The sequence below is a fragment of the Polypterus senegalus genome, chromosome 7 (genome assembly GCF_016835505.1).
Source record: "Polypterus senegalus isolate Bchr_013 chromosome 7, ASM1683550v1, whole genome shotgun sequence".
In the NCBI taxonomy this organism is placed as follows: domain Eukaryota; kingdom Metazoa; phylum Chordata; class Cladistia; order Polypteriformes; family Polypteridae; genus Polypterus; species Polypterus senegalus.
The window spans coordinates 40978006-40991373 of NC_053160.1; the positions used below are offsets into that span (position 1 = coordinate 40978006).

The 13368-nt window shown below is 37.7% G+C and overlaps 1 protein-coding gene across 7 annotated transcripts in view; it reads left to right on the plus strand.

Moving 5' to 3' along the window:
- wdfy3 (WD repeat and FYVE domain containing 3) overlaps positions 1 to 13368 on the plus strand; it is a 335886-nt gene that overhangs the window by 255606 nt on the left and 66912 nt on the right. For 4 of the 7 annotated variants that reach the window (XM_039758522.1, XM_039758515.1, XM_039758516.1 and 1 more), the window contains 6 exons: positions 1790 to 1995; positions 2071 to 2115; positions 2920 to 3054; positions 6590 to 6769; positions 7406 to 7639; positions 12451 to 12550. In XM_039758522.1, the coding sequence (XP_039614456.1) occupies positions 1790 to 1995; positions 2071 to 2115; positions 2920 to 3054; positions 6590 to 6769; positions 7406 to 7639; positions 12451 to 12550 (900 nt within the window). The remainder of the gene's footprint in view (positions 1 to 1789; positions 1996 to 2070; positions 2116 to 2919; positions 3055 to 6589; positions 6770 to 7405; positions 7640 to 12450; positions 12551 to 13368) is intronic. The other 3 variants (XM_039758517.1, XM_039758519.1, XM_039758520.1) reach the window with 3 other exon arrangements.

Here is a 13368-nt window from a genome sequence, read left to right on the forward strand (position 1 = left end):
CTCTTGACATGACAATATCAGTAGCTGTAATGTTTCACATAACAGATGTTCCTGTGTCATAGACTATTTTGCCCTCTTATTGAGGTTAACTGTAAAGGGGTATCCTAACACATAGAAATAGCATGATATGTAATGGGGCTTTTTATTTTTATATACTTGTGATTGTGGATATGTAACTCGGTATGTAAACACTATTGGGAATCAGTATGAAATTAGTAAATAATGTGAACGCTATTCACTAGTAAAGGACTATTTCATCATGTAGGCAAGTGGCTAAAGAGAAAAATACTATAGCTATGTGAACCTCAAAATGGCTGGTAAACAGGAAATATTTTAAACATCTAGGCAATAATTTCTGACTCATTTTGTTATCTCACTTTTTTATTATTGTTTTTTATTTGGTTGATTCTTTTATCCAATGTAGATTATAAGATCAGAACATGCTACATCTGTTAGCAGATATATTTTGCAGTTGGAGCCCAGGTGGGTTCTTGCTCAGGGTCACACAATGAGGAAGAAATGAGAGTTGGTCTGGCGACCTAGTAGTATAAGGTCTAGTAACCCACCCACTACACCGTCCTAAATGCTTATGTGCATACATGTACTTGTTTCACACTGTAAGATTTATGCCAGAATGCTTCACATCTATTTTCCTCCAACATAATATAGGGTGGTCCAGATCTAATTATGCAATTTTCATTATGCTATAACTTATTAAGTTTATTACATAGAAAATCACCCGAAAAATCCCGGACCATCGAGAAGTGTGTGAACTGACGACATGAAGAATTGTCTTCGTGCCGAACCGGAATCATCCCAGCATAAATCAAAATCATCCAGACGATCTGGATCTGCATAATTAGATCTGGACAACCCTGTACTTATCTTTCTGTTATTATACAGTGATCCCTCGCTATATCGCGCTTCGACTTTCGCAGCTTCACTCCATCGCGGATTTTAAATGTAAGCATATCTAAATATATATCACGGATTTTTCGCTGGTTTGCAGATTTCTTTGGACAATGGGTGTTTTAATTTATGGCACATGCTTCCTCAGTTGGTTTGCCCAGTTGATTTCATACAAGGGACGCTATTGGCGGATGGCTGAGAAGCTACCCAATCAGAGCCATATTACGTATTAAATAAAACTCCTCAATGATATAAGATATGCTTCCCACGCAGTGCTTCGCACACTTCAAAGCTCTAACAGCCCGTATTGATTTTTAATTGTTTCCTTTTTTCGCTCTTTCTCTCTCTCTCTGACATTCTCTGCTCCTGACGGTGGGGGTGTGAGCAGAGGGGCTGTTTGCATAGAGGCTGTTTGCTTAGAAGATACGGAGGCACCTGTATAAAAGGCTGAAAGACTACCTTCACACTGATCCCTTCATTGCGGCTGCTTTTATCTCTGTGCTTCCCATACTTAAAAGCCCAACAGCCCTATTGATTTTTGCTTGTTTACTTTTCTTGCGCTCTCTCTCTGACATTCTCTGCTTCTGACGCACGCATGTTTGCATTCTTTTAATTGTGAGAAAGAACTGTCATCTCTGTCTTGTCATGGAGCACTGTTTAAACTTTTGACTAAAAGGTGTTATTTCATGTCTAGAGGGCTCTAATAATGTTAAAAAACGTATTTAGAAGGTCGCAAACAGGTTTTTTATGCTCTAACTGCGAAAATATTCGATTTATAAATAAAGAATCCTACTTCGCGGAAATTAATTTATCGCGGTAGAGTCTGGAATGGATTAACCGCGATAAATGAGGGTTTACTGTATTTTTCTTTGTTTTTTAGGTTTTAATGTTGGGAGAAGTGCAGGAGGCAGATCAACAGTTCGAGAGATTAACCGTGATGCTTGCCACTTTCCTGGTTTCCCTGTCCTACAAACCTTCCTTCCTAAACATATCAATGTACCTGAGCTTTATTTTCTACTGATGGCCCTATTCCTCCAACAGCCAGTAACAGAATTACCTGAAAATTTGCAGGTAAATGTTAATTCAGTAAGTTTCCAATCTCTTAATTTTATTATTTCTTTTACATTATTTGGTTCTAATTCATACCAATCGCCTACTTAGGTTGTGAATGTCATCACCATCTTCAAGCAGGATATACCTACATCTGTATGTTATGTTTTTATTCTTTTTTCCATAACTATTTCTCCATTTTTTTCTCATACAGGACATGGTTTTCACAAGCTGGTTGTACACATTTATATTTGTTCACACAAATGTGTTATGTTTTATTTCAAGCCACTGCTTATTCAATAGTGTATCTCATCCAGAAAATAAGAAATCTTTCTGTACTGTAAATTAGTTGGGATATTCTTAAGATTCTTAATTGTAAAATCATTAAAGTTACAACATCAAAACAATGTATTTTCATTTACTGCAACCTAAAATTCCACTTAGTCAGAAGGTAATGCACCTGCCAGCTTTTGAAGAGCATGTCTCCTGCCATTTCTTACAAGCTTTATTTCTTGCACAGTTCTTGACCTAGTAGAATGTTTCCTGCCAAAGGACAGTCAGTGAACTGTAATTTGTGACACTCGTGAATTTTTGTCTAACTAACAGAATGGTGCAATATGCAGGAGAGGTTATTGTGTATGATGTACAAGTTAGCTCATGTCTGCTTTTGTGCATCACTGTTGAATAGGATGTCTGCTCTTAACAGATACTAATTCTCTGTGCCTCTGTTGAACATTTGTTAAGTTGCGCAATGCTTATCACCGCTTGAGCTGCAGAAATATTATAAGTATGATCATCCTTTACCAAAGTATATGTCTGCCAAAAAGCACTGGGCTATAGCATGTATGTAATGTATGTAATTAGATTTTTCTGCATCATGTGTATAAAGTTGTAATCTTAACCATAAAGCTTGCCACTGATGTAGTTTAATTGATATACTTGTTTCCTAAATGTTTGTAGTTTGATCTCGACTCCATTTGGACCTTTATTTTTGGAGTTCCTGCTTCCAGTGCCACTGTAGTGGGGTCAATTCATAGTGTATGCACAGATGCTGCCTATTTACTACTGGGAATGCTGAGGAGTATGCTGAATATGGCAAGTATATTTTATTTCTTCTTAGCTTTCACTAATGAATTATGAATATGTAACCTTAAGCAATGATGAGCTCTGTAGTTCGAAAGTGTCAACAGTAAATTTCCTGGATTTTAGGTAGACAGTATAGTGTATTGCAGTGTTGCATTCATATGCTCAAGAAATATTTTAGTGCACTCTTGCTTCTAAACAGTCACATATATGATTAGGACTTGATTATCTTCTTGCCATTTTTTATAAAAGTTTTAGATTTGATGGATAGATAGTGGAGTGGTTTTCACTATATAAACCATAGTAGTAAGCTCTAAACTAAAGCTGTATGTTATTTCACTTTTTGTGTCACAAATTTTTGTCACTCTTTAAATTGGGCTTATTTTAAAACCTACATATACATGGTATCATTCTTTTCAGAATTTATCGAACTTTAATGTGATTTTGTTAATTTTTCAGATTCTTATTTTGTTTTTAAATTATAAACTAAAAAATATAAAGAGCTTGCGTCCCGCAAGACAAGACTTTGTGCCAAGAGCTTTAACCACGCCTAGGGCTGGAGAGTAAGAGTAGGACAGCTGCTGTATAGGCTTTTAAATGTTGAAAGCACCGCACAAGATGCAGATCGCACGTCACGTCACCAGTTGATCGAGCAAAGAGAAGGTAAAAAAAAAGATTCCCGCAGGGCACCATGGGATCTGGAGTTCGGCTTCACAGCCCTGCTGGGTACTATGGGTGCCTCCAGGAGATGCTGCAGGGAGACTGGGGAGTCCCTACTGTCTACATAGCCCAGAAGTACTCCAAAGTGACGGAGACGGAAGCACAGAAGTACTTCCGGTCTGAAGAAAATACAACTTCTCCATCTGACCCGGAAGTGCTGAGGAGTCACATGGATGGAAGGACAGAAGCACTTCTAGGTCAAGGACTATTTAAAGGACCGCTGTGAACCCAGCAGGCGAGCAGAGTCGGGTGGAGGTGGATGAAGCTTCCTGGGAGATGTGGTGGAGAAGAAGAAAGATAAAGAGAAAAGAATTATGCTTATTTATTTGTGGGTTTGATGCTACAAATAAAAAATAACTTTTTGGTGTTTTTACCCTGTTTTCCTGTGTCTGTCTGTTGGAGTTAAAGGGGGCAACAGTGAACCCTAGTGTCCAGATATTACAATATACTGTGTATGTCTTTTATATACTGTATATGTATGTATGTATGTATATATATATATATATATATATATATATATATATATATATATATATATATATATATATATATATAATATAATATATGTGTGTGTGTGTGTACACAGTGGCGAAGAGTGTCCCGAAGCACGATTGCTGCATCTATGGAAGACAGCGTCTCAGTCTCCGGGGCAACCACAGGCTTCAGTACTGTAGCAGTTCGCCGCAAAAATATATCCTAAAAGGTCACGGTCACACTATGAGCGCCTGCCATTTATACAAGGAATATTGTAAATGCAGGGAACAGTATTACTTGGCCATTAACCTGGTCACGACCCTGCCTGATTGCTGTGTCTGTGTATAGGAGAGTGGTAGATCTCACTACAATAAATAACCGTGCTGTTCTTGTTGCAAGTTGAATAAAACTGGTTTTGCTAAAGTACTGAGACTCAGCTTTGTGTTTTGGGGTGCAGACAGGGAGTCGCATGTCACAATATTTATATATTATATGTATATATAAAACAAAAGCATTCTTGACCAATAAGACTGAGTCACATTAGAAAGCAACATGGCAGCATTCACAAATTGAGTCACATTAGAAAGCAACATGGCAGCATTCACAAAGTTTTAGTTTATAAGCTGTGAAAAGCCAATAAGTCATAAAGCAGGAAATAAGCCAAAGACAGGAAGATAAAGGCTATAAATGGTGTGAGTAGCTGAGAACAATATAAGTGGAACATTATTTATTCCAATAGTTAATGTAATTTCTCATTAATGCATCATTTCAGACTGTATTCTTTTTTTCTTTTTTTTGTTTTACAAGTGTCTTTTCGTACCCTTTGTCTTTTGTATATGTTGATAGGTTTAAATAGGCTGAGTTACACCAATGGCATGTTCTTTCAATAGTGTTTTTATCATATGAAGACTAACTCACAGAGCACATGTCAAAGATCTACAAGAAGGACTAATCCAACTTGACAAAAGGAACACTTCTATGAGAATACTATTATATTGACTTTAGCTTGGAATTTAATTCCATCTTTACCCTGAATCTAGTAACAAAGTTCTGGGCCTTGGAACTGAACTTCTCCCTGTGCAACTGGATTCAGGACATCCAGACAGGTACACATCAGATAGTAAGGCTTTGGGTATGCATTTTTAACATTGGCACTTTTAACACTGAAGTGCTGAAGGACTTTGTGCCCAGCGTATTGCTCATTTACTTTTCACATATTGTTGTGTTGCCAGACACAAATAGTATTGGTTGTGATTATCACCAATGAGGCCACAGTCTTCAGGGAGAAGAGTAAACATTTCTATGACTGTTACAGTGGCAAAGGTCAGGTTCTTAACTTCAGTGCAACAAAAGCACATCTTGTGAACGTCAGAAGACTTATAAAGAGTCATGTTATTGACGTTAATAAGATTGCTCTGAAAAGGATAAGTACATTTTAAGTTCTTAGTTATCCACATTACTGAGGATCATTCATGGCATCGATATCACATGTCTTAAGAGGAGACAAAAATGCCCTCAGTTTTTGAGACCGTTGAAGACAACTTGTCTTCCAGGATCTTTTTAAACATACTGTATGTATGTGTACAGTGAAGAGTATACTGACTAGCTGAATCACAGTCTGATATACCAACCACACTGTAGTAAATCACAAGAACCTTCAAACAGTGTTTTAAATGACCCAGTTCATCACTGGAGCCATGCCTTCATTTATATAGGTCATTAATGACAAGAGACTTTTTAAGAAAGCTCAATCAGTTGTAACAGACCCCACACACCATCTAGTGTTGTACCACCAAATTCTACCCAGTTTCTACGTTCGAATCATTAACTGCTATCTGCCATACAGTCATTATGACTCCATTATGTACACACAACACCAATTGGTCTGCATTAGCAATTCAGTTCTACTTTCGTATTGATTGATCTGCCCGATACATGTTGTATTTTGTATCTAATATCAATTCCTATGTTTATTTTTAATTTGCAGTGGTTTCATGCTTCTTTATTTTTATTTGCTATTGCCCTGATTTGTAATTTGTGCATGTTGTTCAATTGTTCCATATAAGATATTGTCTCTGGTTTCTTTTACATTATTGAGTCTAGCAACATGTGCTTTTAATTGTACTTTAAAGTATGGTGACAATGAATTTAATTGAATGGGGTTTAAAATTAGAAAACACTGAACATGATGCATGTGATTAGGTTTAGAACATGGATGAGTGAATGGAAAGATTGTAAAATGTATTTTTTTCTCTCATTATATAGCCATTATAATGTTTTGAATGTAACAGATTCATCTACAACAAAAGGTCAGTTGATTTCAAATTAATTAACAGAAGTTGTATTTTTACAGCCTTGGCAGTCAGAAGAGGAAGGCTCTTGGCTAAGAGAACATCCAGTCACACTAATGCAATTCTTTCGTTATCTCTATCATAATGTTCCTGATCTGTCACCTATGTGGATGAGTCCAGACTTTCTTTGTGCTTTAGCAGCAACTGTCTTCCCTTTCAACATCAGGCCCTATTCAGAAATGGTAATTTATTTAAGTATTTTTTAAAATAAATTAAATATTTGAATGACTGTAATTTATGTTGTAGAATTTTTACAAAGAAGAGCAGTGACGGTCATTATCACATCTGCCTCACAGCTCCAGGTATTGGGGATTGAATTCCAGTCAAGTTACTGTCTGTGTTGTGATTGCATCTAATTCTTATCTGATTTATCTCTGGTTACACTGCTTTCTACCCTGCCTCCCAGAGTTTTCTTGTTCCTTATCATCCTACAGCCAGGGTAGTGCTTGATAGTTATGAAATGCCAATCTAATATTTCTTAGCTCATTAACAGGAAAATAACATGGCTCAGGTTAAAAAATGACAAAGTGCCTATAATATTGAACCTGACAGATTTTTGTTTAAATTTGGAAACATGTAAGCATGTCGCAGTAGTGCAGGTGTTATTATTGCTGTCTCATTGCTGCAGGAGACTGGATTTCAGGGGTGTATTTTTTTCTATTCTACCAACAATCAGAAGTGAAACACGAAAAAAAAAAACATGTTAACACACATATTTGTGTTGGCTTTAGGTAGTGTGCTTTATTGATATTTGTTGTGATTAAGCTGCATGAACTTTAGTACATTAAAGAAGTGGTTTATGAATGCTCTTTTCTTAGGTGAGTGATTTGGATGATGAAGTTGGTTCACCAGCTGAAGAGTTTAAAGCATTTACAGGTGACACTGGCATGAATAGGAGCCAGTCTGAATACTGCAATGTTGGAGCAAAGACATATCTAACAAATCACCCAGCAAAAAAATATGTATTTGACTTTATGAGGGTCTTAATCATGGACAATCTGTGTCTGACACCTGCCACAAAGCAAACTCCCATCATTGACCTTCTGCTTGAGGTAAGAACATGTCAAAATGCTTTTTCTGGTATACATTTTTATGAACCAGGCATATCTTTCACATGATTTAAAACTCTGATGGCCAGTGTGATTTTCTACATTTTTGTGGCCTGGGCTTGTAGCATCACTTCAAGAGAGGCAGACTACTACAACAACAACAACAACATTTATTTATATAGCACATTTTCATACAAACAGTAGCTCAAAGTGTTTTACATAATAAAGAATAGAAAAATGAAAGACACAATAAGAAAACAAAATAAATCAACATTAATTAACATCGAATAAGAGTAAGGTCCAATGGCCAGGGGGGACAGAAAAACAAAAAAACTCCAGACGGCTGGAGAAAAAAATAAAATCTGTAGGGATTCCAGACCATGAGACCGCCCAGTCCCCTCTGGGCATTCTACCTAACATAAATGAAACAGTCCTCTTTGGATTTAGGGTTCTCACGGAAGGACTTGATGATGATGGTCACGTAGACTTCTGCCTTTTAATCCATCCATCATTGTTGGAGCATCATGAAGCTTTGAGTTGGTGGAGGTGGTGCAAGCCACCACCACAAAAAAATCAGAAAAAGAAAAAGAGAGTAGGGGTCAGTACGGACTAAATCAACATGCTGATTAAGAAAGCCAACCACATTATGGGGCACCCTTTCAGCCTGCTGGAGGTAGTAGCAAAGGAGAGAACGAAAACAAAATTGACTGCTATCATAAACAATGTTGCACAACCTCACATCCTCCTCCACACTATTATTAAGTATTTTTTGGTCAAATCAGAAGTGTTTTTGTTTCTTTTTAGTAATTCTGGTGTGTCTTTGAGGAGGGTTGTTGTTTGCAATATTTATTTATTGAGCTGCTGTACAAAGCTAAATTGCACCTTTTGGACAAATCAAGTGCTCTCTGTCCATCTGTTTGTCTATCGGTTCATTGTGCATAATGTAAACTTCAGTAGTATAATCCTTAAAACTTTATACCTCACACGACATTAGAGTACTTCTAAGAAAGTTGTGCATAGAACACAGAAGAGAAAAGAAGTGGATTAAATCTACTGTAGGAAAAAAACATGCTGTAAATTTAATCTAAGTGAATGTGGAAATATGTCAAACATGATTAGTCTTAATTATGGAAGAAACACTTGGGAAAAGTTTTTGAAATGACTTGATGTTCTACATACAGTAAATTAAATTTTCTGTCACTAGGCAAGTATGTTTCATTGTCATCAGTTTAATCACTGCAAAAGAGGGCATGTCCAAATGTTTTGAGATATGGGAGGTGTTTGTCCATATAATCTAGCTATATATACTTTATAATGCCCATGTACAGTATCTGAGTATATATTGTAATTCTGTCAGTAAATAAGAATAGATAATAAATAATAAAGGGATAAAAGTTTAAAGAAAATGGACGTCTGATATCCCATGTTTATTTTCCCTCTCCATTATGGCATTCTGTTTATTAAGATACAATGATCTGAGTGGGCATCAACTTTCAGTGTCTTCACTCTTTAAATTGATCCATCCACCTCTGGAGCTTAAAATAGAAATGACATCATGGCCCGTCCTGAGACTCGCCCAATGGTCTGTGAGGAAGAAAGAAGAGGTGGTTAACAACCACTTTTGCCGCTGACAACGTGGATGGTTGCTGTTTCGCAACAGAGCCATCCAGATGCTTCCCAAGCTAATTTGTGACATATGTTATAGAAGTTTTTTACAGAATCGCACAATTCTATTTGTTAATTTTACGCAATGCAGCTGTTCCCATTGCTCTCTGCTGCATTTCTGCATATTTTGGAAACTTATTTCATTTACATATTTTGCAACACTCCATTCAAGTATTCCACTCAGCTGATCCTTTGTTTTGAAATGGTAGATTTTTTTTAATCAAAGCATGAAAAGAAATAAAGCTCTCTGTGTGCACACTAAAAGTGGGCAGGACTGATTGTATATAAAATCTCAACAAAATAAGATATTTTAGTAAATTCTGTGTGACATGGAGCTTCTGTTTATTGAGAGGTGTACTTATACAACTTTCCCAGCAATTTTTGGTCACAGAATTCCTTTAAATAATCTTAGCTTGTTGGAGGCAGTTGCAGTGTGCTCATGTGCCTTCTAGTTGTGTAGCCTGACGCACTAACTCAGTCCAGCCAGTCGGTGACTCATCCTGACAGTATTAGACAGGTTTCATGTTGTCTTAAATCACAGTGGTGGGCTCAGGTGTGTGCTTGAGCTGATAATCAATAAGCACTCACTCATGAGTACAATGTATATAATGTTGTGATGAGTGCTTAATACTAAAATTACCAGAGCCTACGAAAAACTCGTAGATCCGGCCCACCTTAAATCCGTTCGCACCTCTCCGTCAGCGTCTTTTGTCCTGTAAATGTGGCGATAAAGACGAGCAGCCTGCTATTCCCTCCTCCCACTGCCGTAGAACATGCACAAAGTTCTCCGAGCTCATGCTGGGATTATCTGGGTGTGAAGTGCTGGAGTTTTAGAGTGGAAATAATAGATTGTTATTTGGAAAACATTGCATTTCATATGTGTTCCGTTTCTACAATAATCTGTGTAAACACATTGTTAAAACAGAAACTTTTTCATATTTTAGTAATAAATGACAAAATGTAGGCATAAACTATATAATGCATGAAGCCTAAAGTCCAAAGATCAAATAAACACTTTCACAAAAGGTTCAAGGACGATACAACAGATTCCGTGGTGTAGCGGTAAGATTTGCTGATTTGTAATCAAGAGTCCCCTGTTCGATCCCGACTGCCTCCTATATTTACTGTTTTCAGTAGTGAGCTGCTCTTATTGTTAATATTATACAGTAAACACATACATTTGGTTTGTGTCTGTAACAGCCGCTGTACATTTATAGTACTTGTAAAAGTTAGTTTTTTTTTTTTTTTTTTTTTTTCACTTTTATTCTCTGTCACGATCATGATGCATACTTACCACCACACCCAACCGAAGATCTGACGCTGTTAATTTTTATCTGAAACTGGGAATAACTGTAGATGTGAGTGGTGTTTTGAGGCAATGGAACTGGCCATTCTCCGATCTGGATGGATAAAAGACATAGGTATATATGATATTTGGAATAACTCATTTTATGATCTGTATAGTACATTTTGGAAAACATTGTGGCACGGATCCAACATTATTCATATTATTCATATTCATTCGCATAACATCTTGCGGTTATAATCACTGACCGCGTGTTTCACATGTTTTCTTTTTTTTCCCCCTGTTTCTCTCCACATTGCTGTATGGTGCTGTTTCTTTTGTACTCCAGGACATGCAGAGGAAAAAATAGTACAGAGAGGTCAGTTCAGCGCTATATGCAGTCATCAGATTCAAATGCTAAACTGTGTAAACTGAAAAAAACGGGGAAAAAAATTAAAACCTGCGAAACACGCGGTCAGTGATTGCAACCTCAAGATGTTATGCGAATGAATATGAATAATATGAACAATGTTGCATCCGTGCCACAATGTTTTCCGAAATGTACTATACAGGCCATAAAATGAGTCATTCCAAATATCATATATACCTATGTCTTTTATCCATCCAGATCAGAGAATTTCCAGTTCCATTGCCTCAAAACACCACTCGTATCTACAGTTATTCCCAGTTTCAGATAAAAAGTAACAGTGTCAGATCCCTGAGTGGGGGGGTATTATGCATCGTGATTGTGGCTAAAAGAATAAAAGTGGAAAAAAACAAGGTAACTTTTACAAGTACTATAAATGTACAGCGGCTGTTACAGACACAAACCAAATGTATGTGTTTACTGTATAATATTAACAATAAGAGCAGCTCACTACTGAAAACAGTAAATATTGGAGGCAGTCAGAATCGAACCGAGGACTCTTAATTACAAATCAGCAAATCTTACTGCTATGCCATGGAAGCTTTTGTATCGTCCTTGAACCTTTTGTGAAAGTGTTTATTTGATCTTTGGACTTCATGCTTCATACATTATATAACTTATGCCTACATTTTGTCATTTATTACTACAATATGAAAAATGTTTCTGTTTTAACAATGTGTTTACACAGATTATTGTAGAAACGGAACACACATGAAATGCATGTGTTCCAAATAACGATGTATTATTTCCACTGTAAAACTCCAGCACTTCACTCCCAGATAATCAATCAAGGTACAAGCTTGGAGAATTTTGTGCACGTTCTGCGGCAGTGGGGGGATGCAATAGCAGGCTTTATCGGCACATTTACAGGACAAAAGATGCTGACAGAGAGGTGCGAACGGATTTAATGTTTCGAGTTTTCTCGTAAGTTGTGGTAATTCTAGTGTTAAGGGTTGCAGGTGTTTTGACCTTATAAACAGAAGTAAGGCACATCTGTTTGATGACTCATGTTTTACCTACCATGATACAATATAAAAATGAAACAAAAAGGCAGAGATTATGACTGAATTTGCTATACCTATACACTCTTCACGTGGGAACCAGCTCTGTCAGGCAGCACATTATTGATCTTCAGAAAATGGGACTTGCCTAGAATACTTTGGAAATGTGAATCTGTACTGGAAAGTCAGCTAATTTGACATCCCCAGTGATTTCTAGTCATGTAATCTGGCATGTATACGAGTATAGCACTGTTTAATTTACAGAAATATTATAAAAAAAAAAGACAATTATCCTAGAAACTGTTAGTTTCAAAAGTTTACAGAAGCTACCAGCTATCCAAGACCCTGAATTGTTGTTCATGTTAAAAGGGTTGTTAGTGTAAAATAAAAAACATTTTTAACAATTCTTTAATATGACTATTTTGTTCATTGATAGGCTTCACCTGAAAGGTCAACCAGAACCCAGCAGAAAGAATTTCAGACATGTATATTAGACAGTGTCATGGAACATTTACTAGCAGCTGATGTTCTGCTGGGTAAGTATTTGATACTTTGATAATTATTTTCTGTGTCTGCTTTACTAAATCCACTGTCTGAATATCTACTGTTTTAACTTTCTTGCGAGCAGATGGCTAAAAAGGAAATAAATCACAAAATAGACAACAGACATTTTTTTAAATACTACCAGAATGTACATATGAACATATACAATATACAGGTTGTCCCCAGGTTACGGACATCTGACTTACAACCGCGGCCGCAGCTGTGATGCATGTACCTCATTAACTGCCGCTCCGTCATCTTGGGCCTGGGGATGCTGCTAGCAGTGGCTGGAGGGGGGCGATTTCACTGCTCGCACAGTGTAGTGTCCCTCGGGCGGCAAGTGGTGACCCATGGTCCATAGTCACCGGGGCCACGGCAATCACTCGTGTGCAGGACAGAGGGTTGATGGGGCGGTTCGCTGTCCACCCACTACGCCACCGCAGCTACTGCTCCTGACTGGACACAGGCTGGATGGAGCGGAGGGGAGCCTTTCACTGCCCGCCCACTACACACGGCTGCCCCGTTCGTTCTCAGTGGGCAGCTGGTAATGCTAAGCGGTGACCCGGTAGTGGCTAAACGGGCCGGCAGGGGGTTGCATTGTAGTGTGCTTCAGGTGGCTGCCTGTTGAATGGGGGTGGTGGTGGGCGATTCACTACACACCTTTGGCTGCACCGTGCTCGTTCTCGGTGGGCGGACGCTGCAGGCAGCATACTGTAGTGGAGGTGACTGCCTGCTTGCTTGTACTGTTACGTACATAGCAGGAAGTTGTCTCTTGTCAGTACACCAGATGTACTGACGAGGGATGCCTACC